This window comes from Mycteria americana, chromosome 4, assembly GCF_035582795.1.
Source record: "Mycteria americana isolate JAX WOST 10 ecotype Jacksonville Zoo and Gardens chromosome 4, USCA_MyAme_1.0, whole genome shotgun sequence".
NCBI lineage: Eukaryota > Metazoa > Chordata > Aves > Ciconiiformes > Ciconiidae > Mycteria > Mycteria americana.
In genome coordinates, this window is record NC_134368.1 from 11346150 (window position 1) to 11369813 (window position 23664).

Below are 23664 nucleotides of genomic sequence, written 5' to 3' on the forward strand. Positions count from 1 at the left end.
GGTTTTTGTTTTGTTTTGGTTTTTCCCCCTGAATCTTTCAATTTTCTGTTTTAAAATTGAGTGGAAAATGTAATTGTCCTTTCTTCTGTCTAGCCTTTTATATTTTTATTAAGAAAGTACATTATGTATTTTTAAATTAGAATCATCTCAAAAGACAATTCAAGGCAAGAATTGTAAAATAATTTGCTGTTGAGTCTGTCCAGCAAAGAACTTTATCTGTCCATGGGAATGTAAGGGAGGGTGGGATGAACTTACTCCCATTGCCCTTCTTCGACTGTTTCCCCATCTGATCAGTGTTGTTCATGACAAATCATAGTATTCCACCAGACTACTTCTACATTAATAGGTACTAGTGTAAATGCCATGAGTATTGGAAAGGTAGTCAACTTGAGAAGTTTGGCTTATATAGTGAAATAGAAGCTGAAGTTACCTACATTAGACTGATTCATGAGAAGGGGAAATCCTAATATTGAACTAACATGTTACAATACAAATAATTCTAAGTAGGTTATGTCTAGGCTACTTTTCTTTTGGAGTGGGAGTGGGGATAGCAATTCTGGTTAGTTGTACTTAGCATTATTAGGATACTTTGTTAGAGTAAAACCTGCTGTCTCAGTACAGGCTACAGTTTTGTCATCTTTGGAATAAATGGAGTAAATTCTGATGTTTTGTTAGGAAGTCAGAAAGCTAAGTGTTTGTGGTGGGAATACAGAACGGAAAAATACAAGTGTCTGATGCATCGATACAGAATTTGAAATGAGCATTTCTATTCGTCCCAGAGTAGCAGCCTATGCCAAAGCTAGGAATTGGAGTACTTAACAGCAATTTTTTTGTATGACCTTCAGGAAATCAGTTAGATCTGTGCCTCTCTCTTCCTTTATGTATTTAAGGGAGGGTTGAATAATGATAAAACACTCCTTTCTAGTTAAGTTAAGTAGCCTTAGTGCTATGAGTATATGAATGTTTTGATGTTTTGGGGTGGCTTTTTTGATGAGGTATGCTACAGAAATTTTTTGTTTTAAAAGTGGTCATATTTTATTATTTGCTGACTGTATAATTTATTTTAACATAAATAGGACATATCAGAATTTCAGATCTTGGATTAGCTGTGCAGATTCCAGAAGGAGAAACAGTCCGAGGACGGGTTGGGACTGTTGGTTACATGGGTATGTAAAGTATCCTTTGCTAGTTATGTTTTACCAGAAAATTTGCTTCTGTGAATATATGAATGACTTGCCCAAAGAACTATATGTGGTCTGGATTAGTTAGTAAACATTTTATGGAAGAAAGGTTATGCAGTGGTAGATGTTAGTAGTCAATTATAAGCCTACTGATAAACTTGAAAACTTAACTCTGGAAATTCTAGCTTTAGGTAGAATGTTAAGCAAGCACCTAATTTTTTTTAAGGTTCAAAGAGAATCAGAGTCACAGGTAAGCAGATGAATTACTATGACAACATATTTCTTTCCATGCTTTGGAAAAAACTTCATTCTTAGTTTGTAAACAATCATGATTTAAGGGTTAAAGAACTTAAGTGCTTCTCTTGGATATAAACAGAGTCCTCGCTGTGGAAATTAGTGTTTCTTCAAAGTACAGAGGAGTTACGCAAATATCTCTGCACAGAGCCAAAAGACTGCCTGAGAGTTTTTTCAATATTTAATTACTTCAAGTGAATTGTCATGAGGGTTTCTTTGGTTTTGTTTTGTAGCTCCAGAAGTACTCAAAAATGAAAAGTATACGTTCAGCCCGGATTGGTGGGGTCTTGGGTGTTTGATTTATGAAATGATTGAAGGACAGTCTCCATTCAGGAAGCATAAGGAAAGGGTCAAACGGGATGAGATTGACCGGAGAGTAAAGGAAGACCAGGAAACATATTCAGACAAGTTCTCAGAGGAGGCAAAATCCATCTGCAGGATGGTGGGTGAAGAGACATAGAGGTTTGAAAATTAAATTTCTAATCCTTTTTAAGAGATGAACTACTTTATTTTAACATCTTCTATCGAAAAATTTTCAAAGCTGGAGTTCATAAATCTTTCTTTGGTTCAGAGGGAAGTTTGTGATTGTCCATGAATTGTTCAATTATCAAACTTGGAGAATTCAGAACTTTTTTCAAGATGAAGGCTGCATAAATTGATTTTTCATCACGTGAATGAAAAGGTCCAGTACTCCTTGGACCACATGTAATTATAGACAGAATACAATAGCATGCTCAATTTTGATACTGTATGGGGAGAAATGGCAGAGTAGTATACCAGTTTTCTTGCCTCAAAGAGTCTGTACAAAGACAACAGCTTTTTTTTTATCTTGCATGTTCTTGAATTTAGTAAGAAGCATGTCTATACAGAAAGCTTCAAAAGTTTTCTTTACTAGCTTGTGCAAAATATGTGCATTACTTAAGCCCATTGGAAAAAAAGTAAGTTTGTATTTCCTGAAAGTAAAGTCTACTGCAAAGTCTAAAGTCTACTGTAAAATCTATTTAGCATCAATTAAATTAAATTAATTCATCAATTAAAATATTTTCATATAACTTTGGGTGTAATCTTCTAATGGTCTGCTTTCAGGGATTCTTTTGTCTGCTGAAAATCTTTTTGCTCCCAGAATGTTGTAGTTTGGATTTCTGGTTCATTTTGATACCATGATAAATTTCATCTAATAAAAGGCCAAGCGACAAATTAAACTTATTGAAAGACATTGTATATAGATTTTTTTTTTTTTTTTGTGGGATTATATCACTGGATCAGCCTTTTTTTCCTGTATCTTTGCAGTTACTTGCTAAAAATCCAGGGGAACGACTGGGTTGCACTGAAGATGGAGCTGCTATTGTAAAGCAGCATCCTATTTTCAAGAATATTAACTTCAAGAGGCTGGAAGCTAACATGTTAGAACCTCCATTCTTGCCAGATGTAAGTAGGTGAGACAGATTTGATTAGTATCTAAAAAGGCAAGAACTGTCATAATTCTATGTCAGCAATCATGTGAACTCCAGAGAAACCTTTAAAGTTAAATTGGCAGGAGAATGGCATTGCAGCTATTGATGGCTAGTTGTTTTGTGGCATTTCATCTGAGATCACAAAACAATTTAAAATAGTTGTATTGCTCTAGGGAGCTTTGTAGCTGATTTCTTAGCCCTTAGAAGTCTACTTCCCTAGCTCGGATGCTGAACAAATGAAGGTTAACTTTGAAGAAATTACTCTGGAGTTGAAAGGACGGTGACAGAAGATGAGTGAATTATGACAACCATTAAGAAATCCAGAAAAGTTGCATGGTGTTTCTGGTTTTGGTATTTCTTTTCTGTTAGTTGCAGGATGGATGGAATTGCTCAGGTGCCTTATGACGAGAGTCTTTTAAGTTTTTGCATTTCTGTTTTGTAGTACAGTGTAATTTGGTACTCAGCAATGTGAAATATAAAATTGCAAACATTTCGCTCCCCCTTTGCTCATCTGGGAAAGAAAAAAAAACCAAACCCCACAAAAAAACCAAAACCCACCAAAACTAAAACCCAAAACCTTAATGAAGCAATCTTGTATTGTACTGCAGCCACGTGCCGTATATTGCAAAGATGTCCTGGACATAGAGCAGTTCTCAACAGTAAAAGGAGTGAACCTGGATACTACAGATGATGACTTCTATTCCAAATTTGTTACGGGTTGTGTCTCAATCCCTTGGCAAAATGAGGTATTGTATATTTCATAAAATATTATTTTCTTTAGCACAGCAATATAGAAGATTTAATAAGGGATATAATTATAGTATTAACTTTCTCTGTGAGATGCAAAGAAGTTTCTGCTTTAGACTTCTTTGCTGAGAGAGTTCAGAAAAAAGTTTTTCCCAAAACATAAACAACTTGCTAAAAATTGAGATCTGTGGTAAATTTGCATAAATAGAATCTGGCATCTTATCATCATAGGTACAGCCTACAGAACAGTATTTAGCATCAGTATGACCCCATTTTCCTTGTTCTTCTATCACACGTTATTCAATATTGCTGTTCATAGGAGAGGGATAGAATGGTATTCAAAGTATTCAAAAGCAAATAGGTGCAGTGCAAGCTGTTTGTGTATCATCATGCCTGTGTATCAATAGAGTATCCAAGTGACATAGTAATACGGAACTGCAGATTCACCTTTTCCAAGGTTTCAAAACAAACAGTTCAACATCGGTTGAGTCAGACTTTCTCTTAAAGCTTTTTCATCTGCCTAGTGAATAAGTATTCTAGTATTCTGCATAGAATACTAGAATTTTGCTACCTCTCCATGCATTTCAGTCTGTATTTAGGAAATTCAAATCTTCTTTATTATTTCAGGAAGAGCACTCAGTAACAATTATTTTAAATTGTAGTTCTTGTTATGAATGCCTTCCCCCTATTATAAGATGTTCATAACTTTCTGAAATTAGTATTGTCTTGAATTCTACTAGTGTAGTTTCTTTCCCAGTATGATTTAAATTTTACTGAAAGTTTGAACACAAAAGATGAGCAATTTCTGAACAAGTCAGAGAAAAAAGTACATTCCCTTTTGTTTCCCTTTTGCCTTTTTTTCCATTTCATTAAAAAGGAGATTTGAAAGGTGTCATTGACATAGAAAGTCTTCACTAAGAAGCAATGAACCTTAGGCTGTTGGAGAAATAAATATTTCCTATGCTGTGTTGTAATTCTGAACTTCATAATACGATCCAGTCATTAAGAAATGCACTGCATCTTTATAACTCTAACCCCATATAGAGCGATAAAGTTGAAAGTAGTTGTGGAATTCTGGTGATGGTATTTCCCTTTCTTCAAGGAATAATGGTGCAGACTTCATTTTACGTTTGTGCTTATTTTCTTTTAATTCATGTTACTGAGCTTTCCCTCAAATCCTTGCTCTCATGTCTCTTAAGAATTCCTCCTTCCCTCCCATACTATACCTAATATCATGGTTTACAATAAAAGCAGACCGCATTTCTTCTTATTCCTCTTTATGTCCTCTCTCCCTCTACAAGGTATACTCGTTTGGTTGTGTGCCCATCATGATAGATGTGTATCAGTGGCACTCACTGATAAATGCCAACTACATGTGGGCATTAGCCATTCTCCCCCTTCTGACCATGCCTGTTTGTTACATTTTGGCATTTACTCTTTCTGCTGTCCTTTCTGCACCTGGTAATTGTATTTTTAATTATTTTGCTTTCTGTGTACACAAACATGGATTATGTCAAAATCCCTTGCATCTCTCCGGAGACCTGTCTTCATTATATCTTTTTTTTTTTTGTTCATGAAGTATTGCCTTCTCTATCTCATTGCCTTATTTTTAATTATGGTATAAGTTGTGTTTTGATAGATGGTTGCCCAAAACATCAGAATGATGTTTAAATTACTGTGGTCAGACATCAGCTGCTTTTTCCCCAAGAGTGCAATTCATCCCCTTTGTAAAAAGTATCCCCCCAAATACTATGCAGGTACTAGTGTTCTGCATAGAATAATAATTTCTCCTACTCAATGTCCTGTTTGTTAATAAAGTTCAGTCCTGGGTATAGAGATATTATATTTGTTAGGTTAGATTGCTCTGAAATGAGCAGAATAGATGAGAGGAAAATCAAGTTCTGGTTCTGAAAACTTCTGCTTATTGCATCATGGGCAGACGAAATGCCTTACCAAAGCAAGGGAGCATCTGGGTACTTACCTGCATGATAGTGCTCTCATTGCTATTCTTTAGGTCTCTGGACGCACAGGAGAGTTAATGTAGACTTTGTGCCTTCCTTCATGAAGCTCTGCAAGTGGTGTAGTTTGGCTGATGAATTTGTAAGTTTTTAGGAGTACCCAGCCAAAGTAAATAGATAATACATGGAACATGTTTGAGAGGCTTGTATGGATATTTCATTTATATTTCCTGTGTTTCAAAGATGATTGAAACGGGATGCTTTGAAGATATCAATGCATATGAAACTGATGGTACTGTGTCACCGGACAGAGAGAGGTCTCCTAAACCAAAGAGAGGCTTCTTTCACAGACTTTTTAGTGGAGAGGTAAGGGTATTTCTATTCTTTCATAAGAAAATGACCAGTAAGACCTTAACATCCATTCCATTTTTTCTGTCATTTTGTGATAGAAAAAACAAGTTGTTCACTGAATACTGAAACTAATGAAATCTGGTTTATTATGGCTTTGCCCCTGCACTGCATTTCAGAAACTGTAGCAATCCCTATAACTCCAGGACTTTTTCCTCCCTCAGCATTCTGTCTTCCTCTAGTGTCTGCTAGATGTTACCTGGGGAAAAGGTAGTGCGTGCTGTTAACAGCTGTGCTATAGATCTTTCCTAAAGATACTAATTTTGGTCTTGCTCCTTATGTATTTTGCCAGCTTTTAGAAAAACTTCGGGGAGATGACTTCAGAGATAATTGAGGCTCCCTCTGTAAAAATGTAAATAAAATTGACTAATGAACTCAGAAGTGAGTGTGGTGGAGCAATGCAAGTCCTAGGACTCGCTCCTTTAGAAAGCTGGGCTCCCAATGAATCATTCTAGAGTATTAAGCAAATAAGTAAAAATGTCCCCTAAATGAATGAGTGTGAAGAAGTGTCATGAAACAAATGTTAAAATATCTTAGGAAGTTTAATGTCTTTACCAAAACAACAACATAATATATGTTTACATAGCTTCTGATAATGCACAGACTTTTCTTACACACATAACTTCTACTCTTTAGTAAACAGAGGTATATGACTTCACTATTTACCACCTAAAAGACATGTGGCATATTGTGCTTGTTTATAGGTTGTGAGAAATAGGCTATTTGTAAAGGTTTTCAGTTGAAGATGTTGTACACAATTCTGCTTGCTCAGTATGCCTACACTTAGAGTGGAATTATCTTGAGAAGCATGAGTATATTCCAGTAGAGAACACTTCTGTAGAAATTACTTTTGCTTTCAAGCAGAAATGGAATTTAAAAATTGCTAGGAGCATATAATTAAGTAGCCACAACAGGGCCATGTATTAAAATTGCATGATGATATTTTTTTGTCATCAGCTGGTAATTTACCTCTCTCAAATGGTACAATGCTAATGGAATGTATAATACTGTCATTTTTAGTTCACCTTTTCAAATTCACTTTTCCCCCACTTACAGTAATGGAATAGAAAGAATGGTTAAATGTACTAATAATCTCACACAGCTAAAGTTAAATCTTGTGTGTTACTGTAGTCTTTTCAAGCTAAATCAGCAGTGTTCATACTGTCCCAAGATATAGTTCTATGTATTGAGAAAGAGTCCTAAAAAAATTAATACAGCTTGAGAACCTTCAGTTGGTTTTGAAGTAATAAGACTGCAGTTAATTGTCCTGTGAAGTTAAAAGAAGGAAAGATTCTAAGGTTAAATGAAACTTTAATGCCTTGAGATTTGGGGTTGGGTTGTGGTTTCCTCTGATATCTCCAAAGCATTTAGTTAGTATAGAGTAAAATGTGCTGGAAAAAGAGCTACCCCCCCAGCCTTTCTGTGCCCCATAAAATACACAGACCAACAATAGTGTCAGTTCTGCAGCTGAATTGTCTCTCTTGTCTTCTCTTGCAGGTCTGCTTTAAATCTGATTGCAGTGATGATGAGCAGGAGTCCTCCAGACTTTAAATCATTTTACTCTCATCAGAAAGGATGAGCAAACTTTAAATGTTTTGTATCTCTGTAGCAAAGTGTATTATATATATTTTTTATCTGAGTTCAAGGATTTTTGTACATTTGTACTTCATTTGTTTTAAGATGTATATTTTCACTAAAGCTTAATTGTACAAAAAGCAATGAGTGCCATTCGAGTGAGTGTGTTTCTGTATGTATTTGATTTAGCTTGATTTTTTTTTTCTCCCTAGTGGAATGAATCTAGAAATACTAAAAGGATTTTAAAGCACAGAGATAATATCTATGGCATCAATGTAACTTGACTTTGTATGCTACTGGTAAAAGTCTTCTTGTTCATTAGGATCATTATTAGCAGTTTTCTTAACAGTAAAATTGCTGTACTGATAAATTTCATAATGCCGGTATTATCTGGCAGCATGGCAGTGCTATTACCTAGTGTATCTCTCAAGCAACTGCTAAGGAAAAAAGAATTCAGTGCACTGTGGCCAGCTATTATGAATTGCTCTTTACTGTCTGGCTCTGTAGAATGTCTTTCTGTATTTCTATATATAGAGAATTCTGAACATTTAGCTTAATCCTGTAACAAACTGTATTACCCCATTCTTCTCCTTTCTACCTCTCTTACACATCCTCTCCATACAGTGTCTTGGCATGGACCATGCAAGTAGACCTATGCCAAAATTTTATATTTTGAGTACTATGTTGTCTTTACTAAAAGTCTTTCTTTTTACCTGTGGGGACACTTTTTTATTTTTTTCTGTAAATGAAATTGTTTACAACGCCATGTAGGATGTTATAGTTTTATAATGGGTTAAAAAACAAAGCATGGGCTCTTCTTACTAACCTCCTCTCTGCTTATCATGTTGTAATACCCAATGTTGTAGGGTTGACAGCGATCACTGCCACTGAGGGAAGGACAAGGTAGTATTAAGTATCAAATTTAATTATGCAAGTAATCTTTTCTTATAAACTTTTAAAACTTAAACATTAAAACCTGTCTTTAATGATTGCTTGACACAGATGTGGAGCTGGTATTGAAGTTTTAGTTATGATTACCTGATGTTCTTTACTAAACTGTTTCCAGCTGCTTGAAAGCTTGTCAAACTTCCATTCTTCTGAACTCAAAGTATGCCAGACTTTATTTTGTAAAGTTTCCGGTAAAACTACTAATCTGTGTATGAGAATGAATTTAGGGGACACATTTCATTAAAAGCCTCTTCTGTTTTCAAAATTTGAGTTAGGGACTTGAAATATAACGGAATGCTCTGAGAGTTGGAGACATGACTTTTGTTACATATTTTGTTCTCTCTCCTGAAGATTTGTCTCCACTGCGCATGCAGTTTTTTTCCTCTCAAATCTCTAGGGCACCAACCAGACCACACATGTATCATACACACAGAGCAACTGAATATCCCTCTACCTCAAATAGGTTTCTGCTTGTGATCTGCAGACCCACTGGAAGAAACTTAAGCTGCTGCTGAGAAACTCACAAGATACATTTGATACGCAAGCCTATCGTCAGGTTTTATTTCACAGTATTTTGTCTCTAGTGACAAATGTTTTAATGGGATAGAATTTGAAAAAAGTTGGAAAACCAGTGTGTTACAGGATCCTACTGGGGCTGAGCTGGTGTCTAACTAAAATTGTTCCTCTTGGCTACTGTGCCACAGAAATGAGGAATGAGACTCTTTTCCTATGTTTTCAGTGCATTTTTCCTGACATCTAAAACAGCAGAGAGAACAGCAAAATGATTGCCGTAGAAAGTACAAAGAGAGAAACTGGCAGAGGGAGAGTTTAAATGAATTACTGGAAGATAGTCTGATGCAATAGTGAAGGGATGGGAGGCTTGACAGAGAAATATCTGAAGTAAGGGTGTTGGCTGGAACCATTATGTGTGAGACAATGAGCTGGCATGGTCTGAGCTGACCCTCTTTATTATGTACCACAGTAATTGAAGGACTCTAAAAAGATGGGAATGGAGAAATAGGGAAGTAACAAAAGTGTTTTATAAATACCTACCTGGTTGGAGAAGTGATAATGTTTCTCTTAGTAAGGGGTTTAATTTTTTAAGATCTTAGGTTTGCTGCTCTGAGGCAAAGGTGACTATAGTAATGCTAGACATATGGGGTCACAGTCTGGATTTAATGCCTGCTTAGAGCAACTTGAAATTTGGGCAAGAATACCATAGACACAAGCTGAGTAATTTATATGAAGAAAATATAGGAGTTGGCTTTAACAAATAAAAAAAAAAAAATCTGGAAGTCTATTTATCATATATTTCAAATTTTCTTTCCATATTGGAGGGGGAGGGATCTTAACTTAAAAAAAAAAAAAAAAAAAAATCAACTCTTCTATTTTGGAGTGCTGAGTCTTAACACTTATTCTCCAGGGATCTGTGAAGAAAAAAGGCCAGATGAAGAGAAAAGGGAAGTTGTTCCTAAGAAGTGGTTATTTATACATCTGCTTCTTTGAACAAGGAACTCCAACCATGAAAAAAAGTGGAGGTTTTGTTTGCTTTTATGAAGCTTTATTTAATTTTATTTCACAAGCTTTTTCTTACGTTCTGAATAATAATACTATTGAAGTGTTTTTGAGTAACGACATGTTTGCAGGATTAGGACCTAAATTCTGTTGGCTTGGGGATGGGGGGTTCTTTGTCTTTTTTTTTTTTTTTTTTTTTTCCCCAGTAGGCTCAAGATGGCATTTTTCTGCTATAAATTTGTCCCTTTTGTCTAGAAGTATAACCACATAATAATGACTAAATATTATCTAATGTGAATCCCCTAATGAATCAGAAAAGACAAGAAACTGGAAGGATCAGCATAACTCTCCTTACATTGGTTAAATGTCTTACTGGAGTATTAGTAGCTTGGAGTTGCATTTTGAAAGCGGGGAAAGGGTAAGGAGAGGGGAGAGCACCTGAAAGCAAAATATTGTGCTGTGATAAACTTAATAGGAACTTCGCTCTTGATTTTTGTAGGACACAACTGAGACAAAGAAGGGGGAAGGCAGCAGGTTGTGTATACTGATTAGGTAGCCTTTTATTTCCAGCTGCTTTAAAAAAAAAAAAAAGCCAACGTAATTCTTGTTATTCAGTACGACTTCATTATACCTCCATAAATTCAGATTCTAGATCCATGTGTTAGAAGGCTTTAATAGCAGTGAGACAATCCAACAATCCGACTGCTTTGTTCTACTGATGCAAGATATGGAAAGATCTATGGAATTCTGTGGAGTTACTTGCATGAGATCAACCCTCCTTTTCTGTGGCTTGTGTTTCCAAGCATTTGTGTATGTAAATCTTAATGTCTGCTTGTGCATACCTCATGAATCTATATATTTAGCTCAGAATTCAGAAACTGTGAAACAATGTACCAGTATCTTATTGGTTTACTTAATGTTTTTGTGACCAACAAATGTTTGTGACCAACAGAATAGAATCTTCATGCCTCAGGGTTGTTCTCTTTCTATAAAAAACAGTCAGCTTTTTTTTTTCCCCCCAGAGCTGTAGTGTTCATAATAGAGATGTTGTTGTTTCTGGATTATAACAACAACAAAACAGTCTCAGTTGAAAAAATGAGCACTTAAAAATAATTACTGTATAATAATAAATAGGAAAAAAACTGTGGTATTTCCGTAACAAAGAGATTGCTATTGACAAATCTTAGCCTTTAATAGAAGATGATGTATGTCTTTTTTTTTTTTTCCAAATCATTCTTAAAACAATAGATGTGAAGGTTTTTGATTATGAAAGAGAATTATCTCCATCTCAGAATAAATTTGTCTAATTTGAGAAATCAATGATAGAAGCTATTAAAAAAAACTACAAATCCATTTTTAGAATGCACTTCAATTATTTTTCAAACAATACTGATGCAAGAAATTTCTCATTGCCGTGTGTACAAACAAAGAATACTTGTTTACAAGTTATTAAAATGAGTCAACAGAAGTAATATTATTTTGCTTTGGTTTACAATTTAGTATTACACTAATTTAACATTGGAATGATCACCTTCACTTTAGTATAGCTTTTCAGAACATACTTCTCTTTAGGAAGTACTCAAAAAATGGAATTAAAATTAAAAAATTAATGGAAAGCATCTTTAAGCTGAATTTATGTTTACTTTGATTTTAATTAGCTGCCTGGCTCATTTTGGTGATGATGATGTCTCTTCTGCTGAATGTACAATTCTTTTTTATTTCATAATTGTTCTTATGGTGTAACTTAAGCTTTGCACATGAGATGTAGGTAACTTTTCACATGTTCCACATGTGTCCAAAACACCAGAATTCTTTCTACGTATAGCGAAGCTGACTGGTAAATGTGATGTGTTAGTTCCAGTATCTCCAAACCATCCTGTATGAGCTGTTTTCCTGGATGTTCTAGCATTGTTATTCCTGAAATAAAAGCAAAACACTGCCGCATAACTCAACCACATATATTACTGTCTAATGTGATTTATTTACCATGTCTATCATGGTAGCTGGGATAGATAAAAGAAAAATTGTAACTTAAAAAAAAATCGCAATTTGTTGAAGCAGAAAATGTGCGTTACATGCTGTAAGTTCTTTACCAATGTCAGATTGTCAGCTCCAGGAAAAAGTGCCCTAAGTCTGTTGTATTTGCTCAATTGATACCTTATCTCATGGTCTGAAATTTGATTTCTACCTAAATTTCTGTGTCAAAAGACAGAATTATTGGGATGGGCTGTTTTTCATTAACACCTTTACTGTGATTAACACTATGAATGTGAATGCAAGATTGGTCAGTAGTAGCTGTAGCTCTACTTGTCATCAGCCTTATCATGCATATTGAATTTTCTACTGTTGCCAAAGAAAACTAACCAGACTTCACTCTCCTTGAGAGAATTTATACCTTGATATTAATTAGATTTGGGTTTTTTTGTATCAAATACTTCTGAACAGTAGGCTGCTTGTATTTTCAACATTTTGCCCTGCTTATGCAAAGGCTTTCACTGTAATTTTATGACATGAGTTGAAGGGCTAAGCACTCAATTACTATACAAACCAGCTTCAAATTAAGTGACTTTAACAATAATATAACCGTGCTATGGCATATTGCAGATTATCTGTGCATATCTTGAACTACATGGGCCAGCAGTCTCATGAAGTCTGTTGGATTGAGTAGTACCAATTATGTGCTGAATTGTTCGTGGAAATGCAGAAATGCTGGCCTAAGTGTGACTTAGGGACAGGGTGAAAAATATTCTTGATGTGCTTGTCCAACCTGTTCTTAAAAACATTAAATCAAGAGGTAGCCTATGCCAAGGTAGCCTGTGTTTAGGAAACCTTTCCACATTCATCAGTTCGTGTCTGCCTTACAGACAAGGTAAAAGCATGTTTCTTCTTTTTTTCTCCTGGAGGTTGAGATTAATTCGTCGTCATCCACTAAATTACATATAACCTTTTAGGTATTCACTGTTACTCCATTGGGATTGTGACTTATTTTTCTTTGTGGTAACGATGGCTTTACAAAAATGCCTGTTCTCTAACCCTGCCTGCTTGTTCTTGCCCCTTGTCAGTTTTACATCACTTTATTTTTGCCAGTGCAGCTGTTTGTGGGGCTGCTATTTGAACAGGATCAGTGACGTGGATATGTGATATGCAAAACCATGCATCAGGAAATTTGAATTGGGAGAACCTATTGATAAGGTACTTGCCAAAGAAAAACCTGATACCCTTGAGTTCTCTTCCAGTTACCCCAGCTCATGGTTAATGAGCTAGAGGGCTTGCACTGCCAATACAATTTGGAAAGAGAAGGAGAAGAAAGAGGTGTGTGCTTGTGGGCAGGCATTGCCTTGGCATTCCTGCCAGTGAGTCAGCAGCCCTTAAGGGACTGGCACACATTTGGATCTAGAGCTTCAAAACAGTTTTGCAAAGACTGACTTGGTTGGTGGCTTGTGTAATCTTTGATAAGAGTTTATGCTCTTTTTAATGTGATTAAATTTATTGCAAAGTTTGGAGTGGCACATGCAATTATCACATAGTGTATGCAGCATTCCAGCTATGCCGTCATCTTTTTTTCATGTATCATTTGTTAAATAAAAAATTCATGATCATCCATATGTTCCAGAGAAAACTCTCTGCAAGCTTTATCATAAAATAATCGGGAAAAATATTCTGACCTTGAAAGCTCACGTTTTGTTACACATTTATAATGAAATAGGGGGTTTGCTGTAAGTTGAATTGCTTTCAGTACTGTAGATAGGTTTACTTCCAGAGGAATATTGCAGATGGTTCATCTTCTTTTACTAACATGCTAAAAAAGTTAACGGGCAGAGCAGCGTTTTACCGAATATTTGGTAAGAACGTGATCAGTAAGGTGGTTCTGTCATGACTTACTGTTGGCCTGAATATCCAAAGACATGAGCTTTGCTTCTTTTCTCCATCCCTGCTAGCAATAACCAAGTTGCATATTAAGTCATTACTGGGAATCTCTTTTCTTAAAAGTTCCAAGAGCTGTTCTCCATTTCTATTGCTGGAACCAATTTCATGTGCTTGAGATATAAGTTGAATTGCCAGTTCTTATCAGCTGTCATTCAAAATGTGTATCAGCAACTAGATATAGTAAAATCAGTGGTTGTAACTGGAAAGTTCACAATAGTGTTGATTTTTTTTATTACGTGCTTAGTAATAGAATCAATGATTTAAATCTTGTATACTGTCTCACTTGTGTACTGTGTGTTTAATATACGTTTTAAGAGTGCAAAAAGTGTCCTCTGATAAAGCAACTCCAGCATCACAAGAGGAGCGCTGAAAGGCTGGCGGGTACCTTGCCAAGTTTTAAGTGTCCTGTTCCTGTAAGTGTTTCCTCTTTTCTACATGTCAGCCTGACTAAAAGTGAAATGCCGGCAGCGCCTTTGGCACGCACCCGACTACTAAGTGGGCTTGCTGGAAATGGGAGCGGGGGAGCTGGAGGGGCTACCTGTTGTGCGTACTGGACGCATAGCATATGCAGCGCGTGCTGTGGCGTTGCTGGGGCCGTCGGTGGGTTACGACGAGGGCCTGGGTCCCGCTGGTGCAGCTTCAGGCTCTCACGGGGCCGGTGAGGTGGGCGCTCGGCGCTCCGCAGGGGCAGCAGGACCTGCTGCACCTGCGGCCGGCTCGCTCGCGGGGAAAGGCGAGCGCTGGCACAGCCCCTGCCCGCTCGGGAGCCGCGGGTGGGCGTGGGGCTTCCCCTCCCACGGCTGCGTCTGGGGCCCCGCCGCTCTCCGTGCGAAGGCAAACCACGACCCGCCATGGCTACGGGGCGGGGCACTTATCACCTCCCGTGCGAGGGGCGGCCGGCTCCTCCCCGCAGGGAGCGCCGCGGTGCCGGCGGGCTCCAGGACCCCGCGCCCCCGCCCCGCTCAGCTGCCGGGGGCGCGCCCTGCGTCCTCGTCACGCGCTGGCGCCTGCCCCACCCACATTCGGGAAGGGGTGGAGCCCTCTTTCTGATTGGACAGAGAGCCTGTCGCTCTCCTGATGCCCCGCCCCTTACCCGGCCCGCGTGCCTGTGTGTGTATGCACGGAAGGGTGCGCGTGACACCGGGCCGGAGGTTGCGGTCCGCGCATGCGCGGCCGGCGTGGCTGAGCCCGGGGCTGGGGACCCTTGCTCCGGGGTGGGCGGGGCAGCCCGGGAACGGGGCGGGGGCGGGGCAGCGGCGTGGGGACTGATGGGACGGATTCAAGATGGCGGCGGGGCGGCTGGGGAGCGCTCGCGGCCCCCTGCGGCGTCTCCCTCATTCATTGCGGCAGTGACGGGTGGCGCGGCTGAGCTGGCGGTGGCGCCTCGGCTGGCTTGAGCGCGCCGGGCTAGCGGGAGAGAGCGAGTACGGGAGGAGGAGGTGGACGGGGGTCGGGCGGGCCCCGCCAGGAGGAAGGCGGGCGCCACCGGGCGCCTGTGAGAGGGCGGGGAGGAGTGGCGGGTCGGTGCCGCCGGCTCGGGCGGAGCGGACATGGCCACCATGGAGAAGCTGATGAAGGCCTTCGAGTCGTTGCGCTCCTTCCAGCAGCAGCAGGGTCCGGTTGCCATCCCTGAGGAGCCGCTCCAGAGACCGTGAGTGACCCGCACCCGGGGACTGGGAGGGCTCCCGGAACGCTTCGGCGACATCTTCCTCTGCCCTGCGGGGAGGCCGCCCTGCCAAGCCGCTGCCGCTCTGGAGCTGCTGACAGCCTGAGAGGCAGCTGGCAGTCCCCGGAGGAGTTAGTCTCGGGGTGCTGCCCTGTCCTTGGCAGGAGGCTGTTCCTGTGGACGTGTCTGGGAGTGCTGCCTGCTCTCTGTTTAAGTTTAAGCTAGGAGTAACTTTCTGGGCGAGCACGTTTGAAAATACAGCAGTATGGGTAATGAACGGGAGATACAGGAATGCTGTATGGGTTTCACAGGCTGGTTCTAGAAAGCAAAACCTTATCTTCAGCTAATACACTGCTGGAAAAAAGGCAAAAGTCCCTAAGCATAACTTAAAGCACTAAGCCTAATAAAGTTAAAGTCTGAGCTTTGCTGCCTCTGGGGGGAGTTGATGTGGATGTTTGTTTATGACAAACTTCATTTAAAGTGACTTGCTGTGCAGAGATCTAAGAGGAATTAAATATTTCCGATACCCTTTTGCTTTTTTAAACATTAGGGGCAAATGCATTACATCCATGCAGTGACATTCGGGTTTCCCATTGGGAAGCATTACTGGAGGGCAAGGGTGGGGAGCTGTTCAGTACCACAGTGCTGCCCCTTAACATTTGCATCCTCTAAAAAAAAAACTTCTATTGAGCAGGTGAAAAGACTAAGATTTTTAGGGGATAAATACATGAGTTTCACTATTGCATTTTCTCTAGCTATTGGGGGGACAGGAGAAGCATAAGGGTTGAGGAGCAGGTAACTTCTAAATTGGCAGTTGCATCGTGTTTTGGCAGAGGATGCTAAGCAGTGGAGCTGGGCTCTTGGCCACCTGCTCCCACAGTACATTCTGGTATGGATGCCAAGTAAATTATCGTGGTTGATACTGTTTAGAGAGTGTTGTCTCAAACAATCTCAATGCATTTTCACACTTTTGGGGCATAATAGATGAAAAAACTTATAATCTTCATAAGCTAATTGTTTTTAGATACCTTACTGGTCTGCAGGGACTAATTGCTCTGTTATGTGCATTTTTTGTGCTGGTACTTTGTATGACGTGGAGGATTGATGGCCACGTATTTCCAGTCTTTCCTATATGTAGCTGAAAAAAATCTGTCTAGAAAGCTACTGATGAGATAGATCATAGTATTTCAAGAGCAAGTCCTGAAAATTGTTTGTGATGCTTGCTGGGGGATGTTGTGCTTTGTTTGTGGGCCTGAATTTAGGCATACTGAACTCAAAACATTAAAAAATTAGGGTTGCAGTTGTCCTTGTTGACTTTGTTTTGTGTTTAAAAATAGGCTGTATGTTTTCAGAAAGCTGATGGTATTGCATGCCTCCAGGAGCTATACAAATTCAGTAACAGCTAAGCCTCATAAAAGCCTACGAAAGGATGTTGTAGCAGTCTTTGCTGAAGTTTGCAGAACTTTTAGTGAAATACCAGGTGACATCTTGAATGTCACTCACAATACTGTCTGCATATTTTTTTTTTTCTGTTTGTAATGGACTGGAAAGGAAAATTGCTTCTCTGTTTTCCTTGTGTTTGGGGAAAGGTGTTCATCTTCATTGTGGTTCTCTACTAGTAGCACTTAAATATTTTGTAGTTCTGTGTGGTAACTTCCTATCGTTCTCTGTTTACTGTTATAAAAGGATGTGAGCTTACCTGCTAGTAATGAAAGAATAAAGTAATTGGTAAATGTCATAGCATAAATGCTACTGGTTTGCTCTTTAATTGTTTCATTAGGTATCTATTTGACATTGTCCATTAGATCAAAGTTGTCCTGTTGCCTAAATTAGACAAGTGAGAAGCTGTCATTCCTCAAGTTATAGAGTAATCTCATTACAGGTGGTGTTAGACATTTTTTTCTTGGACATTTTTGCTACAGTAAAAGTAAAACTAACTACCCACCTCTACTTTTTTTTTTCCTCCCAAAATAAGCTACCTTAAATTACAACAACACAATGTTACCTCTACAGGATTAAAAATAATAATAATAAAAAAAATCTTTCCTGATAGAGTAGACAAAAATGGTCTGTTTAAAGATTTTTGGTAGAAACTGAGCATTCTACATCTGGTTAGTGAATGAGTCCTACTAAGGACACTGTCTGTCTCCTGATATGAAATGTTTTAAGATCACAGAGATTGGGGTAGAGAAGACTTGACTGTTTGCACGGCATGTACTGAAGTTTTTCTTCACTTTATTGTAAGACAGTGACTTCTGAACTCTTGATAAAACTGATATTCTGGCTTTACTTTTTTTAATTCAAATATTAATTGAATTCAAGCTTTTACCAAGAAGGTAAGAGTTTTTTCTGTTTTGAGAGATTTTAATCTGCAATAATAATGTGTTATGCTTTTATTATGCATTACAGTCAGACATCAGTTTCTGGCCCCCTCTCATTTCTTGCTGGTTGGTTGTTTGGTTTTGGTTATTTTTTTCTTCTATGAAAACTTATGTTGAACTCTCTGTCATCATATTGCTTCTATACGCTTCTGCTAGGCACCTTATTTTCTTCCGTATCTATTTTTTAGCTTTTTCAGGCCCTTAAATTTTGGTTGGAGTTGGGTGTTTTGTTTTGGATTACAAAGCTCCCACTAACTTAAAATTTGGTTAGTATGATGTAAAAATTCAGAGTTTACTCAGTGAAACTAAAAAGCAGATGGGCTGTCACACAACATCCTGTATTTTATGTTTTATTCACTTTTATCTCACTTATCACTGAGTTGAGAGAATGATTTGCTAATGTTTCTTCTGGAAAAGTATTTAGCTTTGATTTGGCTAATCCAAAGGTGGATTCTTCACTTTTTCTTTTCTTAACTTGTTCTAACTGTTAATTATAGTAATAATTTGTAATTGTGCCCTATTTGCGATTTTATTTTTTTCCTTACATTTTATTCTAACCATTACCTTTATAGCGAAAGGTGCTGCAAGAGCCAAAGAGCTCTCCAGCCATATCCATTTTTCTATACTCATGAACTCTTCTGGATTTTTTATGTTTGACTGAAGCTGTGGTCATAGTTTGGTTTCATCACTGCTATATGTAGAGGTATCACAAATCTTTTTGCTTAACTTTTTTGCTCAACTCACCCCACGTGAACTGGGTGGGTAATACCTATTGCCCTGCTTGTTACTGGTGGTTCTGAAATGGTTTTTTGGAGTTACCGTTTCTAGGTATGTTGTAGACCTGTTCTGCTTCATTTGACTGTCTATCATTGTCTGTGTTACTGCACATTGTTTGAAGTGTCCACCATATTAGGGCTTAGTTTATGTCTTGATCCACTCATATTTTTGTTTGTTATTAATAGAATCTTTTTTTGAGTTTCCCATTACTTAAGATTAATGTCAAGCTGTTTGACTTGGCCCTTTTTCTTAATGCTTGCTCAGCTTTCGAGCTTCTGTACTCTTTTTACACATCCTTAATTCCAAGGCCTAATATTAGCATCAGTGAGCTGCATCTCTTTGTAGCCAGCTCATCAGGACTTGGGGTGCAAAATTATCTGGGCTTGCTGGCTTTCTTATTTTGTTTATTTATCTCCTTGGCTAGAGATTGTCTGTAGAAGCATGCAGAAGATTAAACTCCTCTGCCTGTGAGGTGAAGCTTTCCTGGAGATAACTGCTGCTTCCAGTATCTCCTGCCTTCTGTTATTCATCAAACTGAAATGACCTTACACTTGGGGCTTGCTACTTCAGCTTTCTTCTAAGAAATATGTGATGCTGTTGTCCCCATGGGTATGCTCATCAGCAGTTTGCCTGAGGACTTCATAATACTTCTGAACAGAACTGCTTTTTTTTTTTTAATAAAAATCATGTGTTCTATCTCCAGATACTCTTCTATTATCCTTCTCTCTGTAGGCACAGAAAATGTGTGTATGTGCACAATGTACATTAGCTGTTTTTCTTCCAGCTTTTCATTCATTCCTTCAAAGGCTGATTTTTTTGAATTTGAATAACCAAATAGCAGATGAAAGATTCAGTACAGCAAACTTGGTTGAATGTTTGTTCTTCTTTCCCTTTGGATAGTAACTGATAGTCTTCACCTCCAGTTTCTGTTATTTCAGTTTAAATGGTAACTTGTTAACTATATGCATTCCTTTGAAGTTTTCACATTAAATTTTCTATATTCAGGCCTTTTAAATTTTTTAAGTTATTTATTTCAGTGAGGTGGTAGATCCGGTGTTAGGTGAGCTCTCTGTTTACAGAAATCTTCTGAAGAGATTGATCTGTACTAGTCTGAGTAGTATTGAACACGACTGCTTGCCTTGCTCAGGGCTACATTACGTGTAGATAATAAAGAACTTTATTCTGAAAGCAGTCTCATTCAGCAATATCTTTAATGTGTCTTGTATCTGAAACAGTGAGCTTATGGGCAAGTTCAGATGTGCTTGTTCTATTCTTGGGTTGAATGTGTACTGAAAATGGTGCTCATAAGAGCTGTGGGCAATGCTAGGTAAAATTATCATAAAAGTTGAAATTATTTATTCAGTTTCTTAGGTACCCATTCACATCAATGGTACTTAAGTTGCAAAATCAGTTGGACGTTTTAGGAAGTATTTGCTGTTTTGTTAGAGGTGACCTGAAAGTGCTGTTAAAGACTCTGGTGCTTTTTCAAGATAGATGGACATTGTATATCTTGATCGGATTCAGACTGGCTACTCATATTCTGCCAGTTGCTTAAGAACACTAGCCAAAGAAGAGATCCTCTTTGAGGAACGCTGAAGCTTACCTAAACAAAATACTCCAAATTGTAATGGAAAAAATGTTTTTGTTCAGAACTATTCCTTAAACATTTAAAAAGGGAAAGCATTTCTGGACTGAGATGAGAGGATCCTTGGGAGAAAAACTGAAATCTTGGGAGCAAACACTTTTCAACCTCCCGCTTCCAATCTGACAGAAGAAGGAGGACAGGGGTACTTGCAAAGAATTACTTTTCCCAAAAACTGTACTATTATTTGAGCTAAAGCTCTTAAATATTACAGCTTAATTCTTCAAAATTTTTGTCTAACAATGTAGTTTGAGTTAGTTTAATTTAATGTGCTTATTGGCTACTTGCTATTGGTCCTTAATGTTGTATTGACTATATTAATGTCTCTCAAGGCTGTTCACATCGTTTTCCAACTTCTAGTTCAGAACACTGTTTTGCTATTTGATGGTTTTGCTATTTTTGCTAAGACAGAAAATTAAATGCTAAAAATACAGATGATAATTTTTCACTTGGAAAACAAAAGGGAAGATTCCCTCTGAATGTGAGTGAAGAAGCAGCTACCTCTTTGTTGTGAAACAGACCCAGGAGAGGTACCTTTTTTGGGTGTGCAGTTTGGCTTCAGTGTTGCTATTGGTTAATTATTTATAAGTAATGTCGGCTTTTCTAGAAGTGATTCTGTGTCAGTAAAGTTAAGAGTAGGAGACACTGCATACAATGAAATAAAATTTCATGGTCATAGTTGTGAATCTCTCTCTCTCTTTCTTTTTGTCAGTTCCTTTGTTGGGGGTGGAGCAGGGAAGAAGCTTCTGTTCTGGACTCAGCCGTAAAGGGTTATAGGAGCTTATGTCATGTTGAAGTGAATGTTAAACAAATTTTTCAAAGTACAAGCTTTTCATATTGTGCTCTGCATCGCTTGTAGATATGCATTCTTTGATTCTGTGAATTTTATTCTCTTCGTTTTACACTCGTTTGCTGTGAGTTGACTAAGCTTGGCCTTTCCTGGACTATACCAGGTGTCACTATAGGGATGTTGTTCTCAATGGGCATAGACTGTGCCTAAAGCTTTGCTATTTTTATAGTTACAAAACCATTTGGAAGAATGTGGCATATGATAGGATTGCCTCGGCAAGCTTTCCAGTTCAGATACAAAATAGTCAATTTAATAGAACTGTAAGTTTCAAGAACGGCCAGACAAAAAAAGTCTAAGGTGATATTATATGTGAGGAATGTCTTTTAAAAAGTGGTATTTTTAGGTCTGCAAGACTTGTTCTCATGGCTTATTTTCCCCAACCTTTTTGTTTCTATCAGTTTCTTTATTTCAGCTTTGTTCTAGGTCTGTTCCACTTTTTCCTTCCTTTCCCCTTACTCCTCTTCATTCTTCAGTTTTGTTTCCCAAATATTTTCTCAGTGAAAGTTACGGAATTAATATGATATTCCCTGTTAAATGGTTTATTGGTTTTTTTAAGTTTGTATCCTTCCCTTTGCTTGTGTTGCCTCCATTCTCTCAGCAGCAGTTAGTATATGAAGTCCTGGGACTAGAGGTAGTTGGCATACAGCTGTTTATATAATGACCAGCAGAGTGCATCTTTTTCTTGTATAATCATTAGACACTACTCTAGCAAGAGTGTTTAAATAGTCACTGCTCACTTTTGAAGTCTTATCTCGGACTCATTATCATTGTGTTCTTCTTTTAGAAAGAAAGAACTTTCAACTACCAAGAAAGATCGAGTGAATCATTGCCTAACAATATGTGAAAACATAGTTGCTCAGTCTTTAAGGTAAGACAATGTCTTTAATTTATTGCATTAATATGAAGCATTAGCTACTTTGGAGCATTAGTTATTTGGATGCTTCCTGATAATTGCTGATTTTAAATGCTCAACTTCTGTTTAAAACTGAAATGGCACAATTTTTACCTTTTTTTTTTACCAACCCAAAATCTAAGTAGTAATTTTGTTTAAGCATTGGTAGACTAGGCATTATCCTTCTACCTCAGACAGAGAAACTGAGGCACAGAGGTCAAATACCTTGCCAGATTATGTAGGGAAAGAGCAGGGAAATGGTCTCCCAGCTCCTAATGAAGTACTTCAATCCACTGAATGTATTCTCTTATATAACTGTGTATAATATATGTGTAGTTGGATTCTGAAACCCCCTCAAAAATAGCACTGGTGTTTGCTTTTCATAGTGCATATTGTAATTTTCTAATGTTTGTTTGTTTATTTAGAAATTCTCCAGAATTTCAGAAACTGCTGGGGATTGCTATGGAACTCTTTCTCCTCTGCAGTGAGGATGCAGAATCTGATGTCCGGATGGTTGCTGATGAATGCCTTAATAAAGTTATTAAAGTAAGAACTTTTATATATTGTACTACCAGATTTTACCTCTTCTTGATGCAGTATCCTGTATGAATTCACACTGATGTTTTTAGTTGCTTTTCTTATTGTTGATAATATCTCATAATGTAAGAGGTTAAGTAAGCGTCATTACTGAATTCTGTATGTGCTCTTAGGAGAGCTTTTTATGCCCAGATCAAGATATTTAACGTTGTGTTCTGTCATTCATTGTTCTAATCTATTCTTTTCTGCAGTCGTTCATTAACTTTGTTCTCTTCAAGTTAACCAAAACAAGAACGTGGGCTTTTCTAAAATCAGCTTGATGTGTGGGAGGAATACTCTATTATTGTTCTGTAAACATAAAGATACTTAACATGAGAAAAGGTAAAAATATTATTAAAAAGCTGACTGAAAGATGTAGTAGCTTTTCATTCCAAACTAGTAGTATGCCATAATTCAGGTAGTGTGATTTGCTGAGACTTGGAGGAAGAGCTTTTAGGCAATAATTAGGATAAATATGGTGTTCTGCAGATTGTTTATTACCCTACTGTGATCCAGAATGAAGGGCTGGAGAACAGCAGGTGGGCATTCATATGAGGTCAGGCAAGGTCTAAATCTTGATTCAAAGTATCTTAAAATGAACAAATGAACTTCTTGAGTAATTGCCGTGAGCTGTTGCTTCCAGGACAGGTTTACCTTCACCTGCCCTTTCTTTTTTTTTTTTTTTTCTTTCCTGTTTTCTGAAATACTTGACCTTTAAGTCAATGTAATGTACCTGCATAATTAATCTAGTTGATCCAAAGTTTAAGTGCTTTAGAAATATGCAAATAATAATCTTTTTTAGCAGGAAGAGGTGTGTAGAAGCAAGCAAAACAAAACATTCCTATTTCTGTAGGGATTTCTCTCAGTTAAGTT

General features: G+C 37.9%; 2 protein-coding genes and 1 long non-coding RNA gene across 6 annotated transcripts in view; 2 read left to right on the forward strand and 1 right to left on the reverse strand.

Annotated features, from left to right (window-relative positions):
• Positions 1–10431, forward strand: part of GRK4 (G protein-coupled receptor kinase 4) — a 41779-nt gene extending 31348 nt beyond the window's left edge. The window contains exons 11-16 of one of the 2 annotated variants that reach the window (XM_075499642.1): positions 1077–1166; positions 1709–1917; positions 2766–2903; positions 3538–3675; positions 5878–6000; positions 7540–10431. In XM_075499642.1, the coding sequence (XP_075355757.1) occupies positions 1077–1166; positions 1709–1917; positions 2766–2903; positions 3538–3675; positions 5878–6000; positions 7540–7593 (752 nt within the window). In that variant the 3' untranslated portion in view covers positions 7594–10431. Of the gene's footprint in view, positions 1–1076; positions 1167–1708; positions 1918–2765; positions 2912–3537; positions 3676–5877; positions 6001–7539 lie in introns of those variants that run through there. The other variant, XR_012775463.1, reaches the window with a different exon arrangement.
• A 5-nt stretch (positions 10432–10436) lies between these two features.
• LOC142408904 (uncharacterized) lies at positions 10437–14558 on the reverse strand. The gene is made up of 3 exons (XR_012775464.1): positions 14546–14558; positions 13963–14011; positions 10437–11997 (listed from the first exon to the last, which is right to left on the reverse strand). It is a non-coding gene; the product is annotated as an uncharacterized LOC142408904 (long non-coding RNA).
• A 727-nt stretch (positions 14559–15285) lies between these two features.
• HTT (huntingtin) overlaps positions 15286–23664 on the forward strand; it is an 89768-nt gene continuing 81389 nt past the window's right edge. For all 3 annotated transcript variants that reach the window (XM_075499643.1, XM_075499644.1, XM_075499645.1), the window contains exons 1-3: positions 15286–15658; positions 22108–22191; positions 22641–22761. In XM_075499643.1, coding sequence (XP_075355758.1) covers positions 15558–15658; positions 22108–22191; positions 22641–22761 — 306 coding nt within the window. In that variant the 5' untranslated portion in view covers positions 15286–15557. The remainder of the gene's footprint in view (positions 15659–22107; positions 22192–22640; positions 22762–23664) is intronic.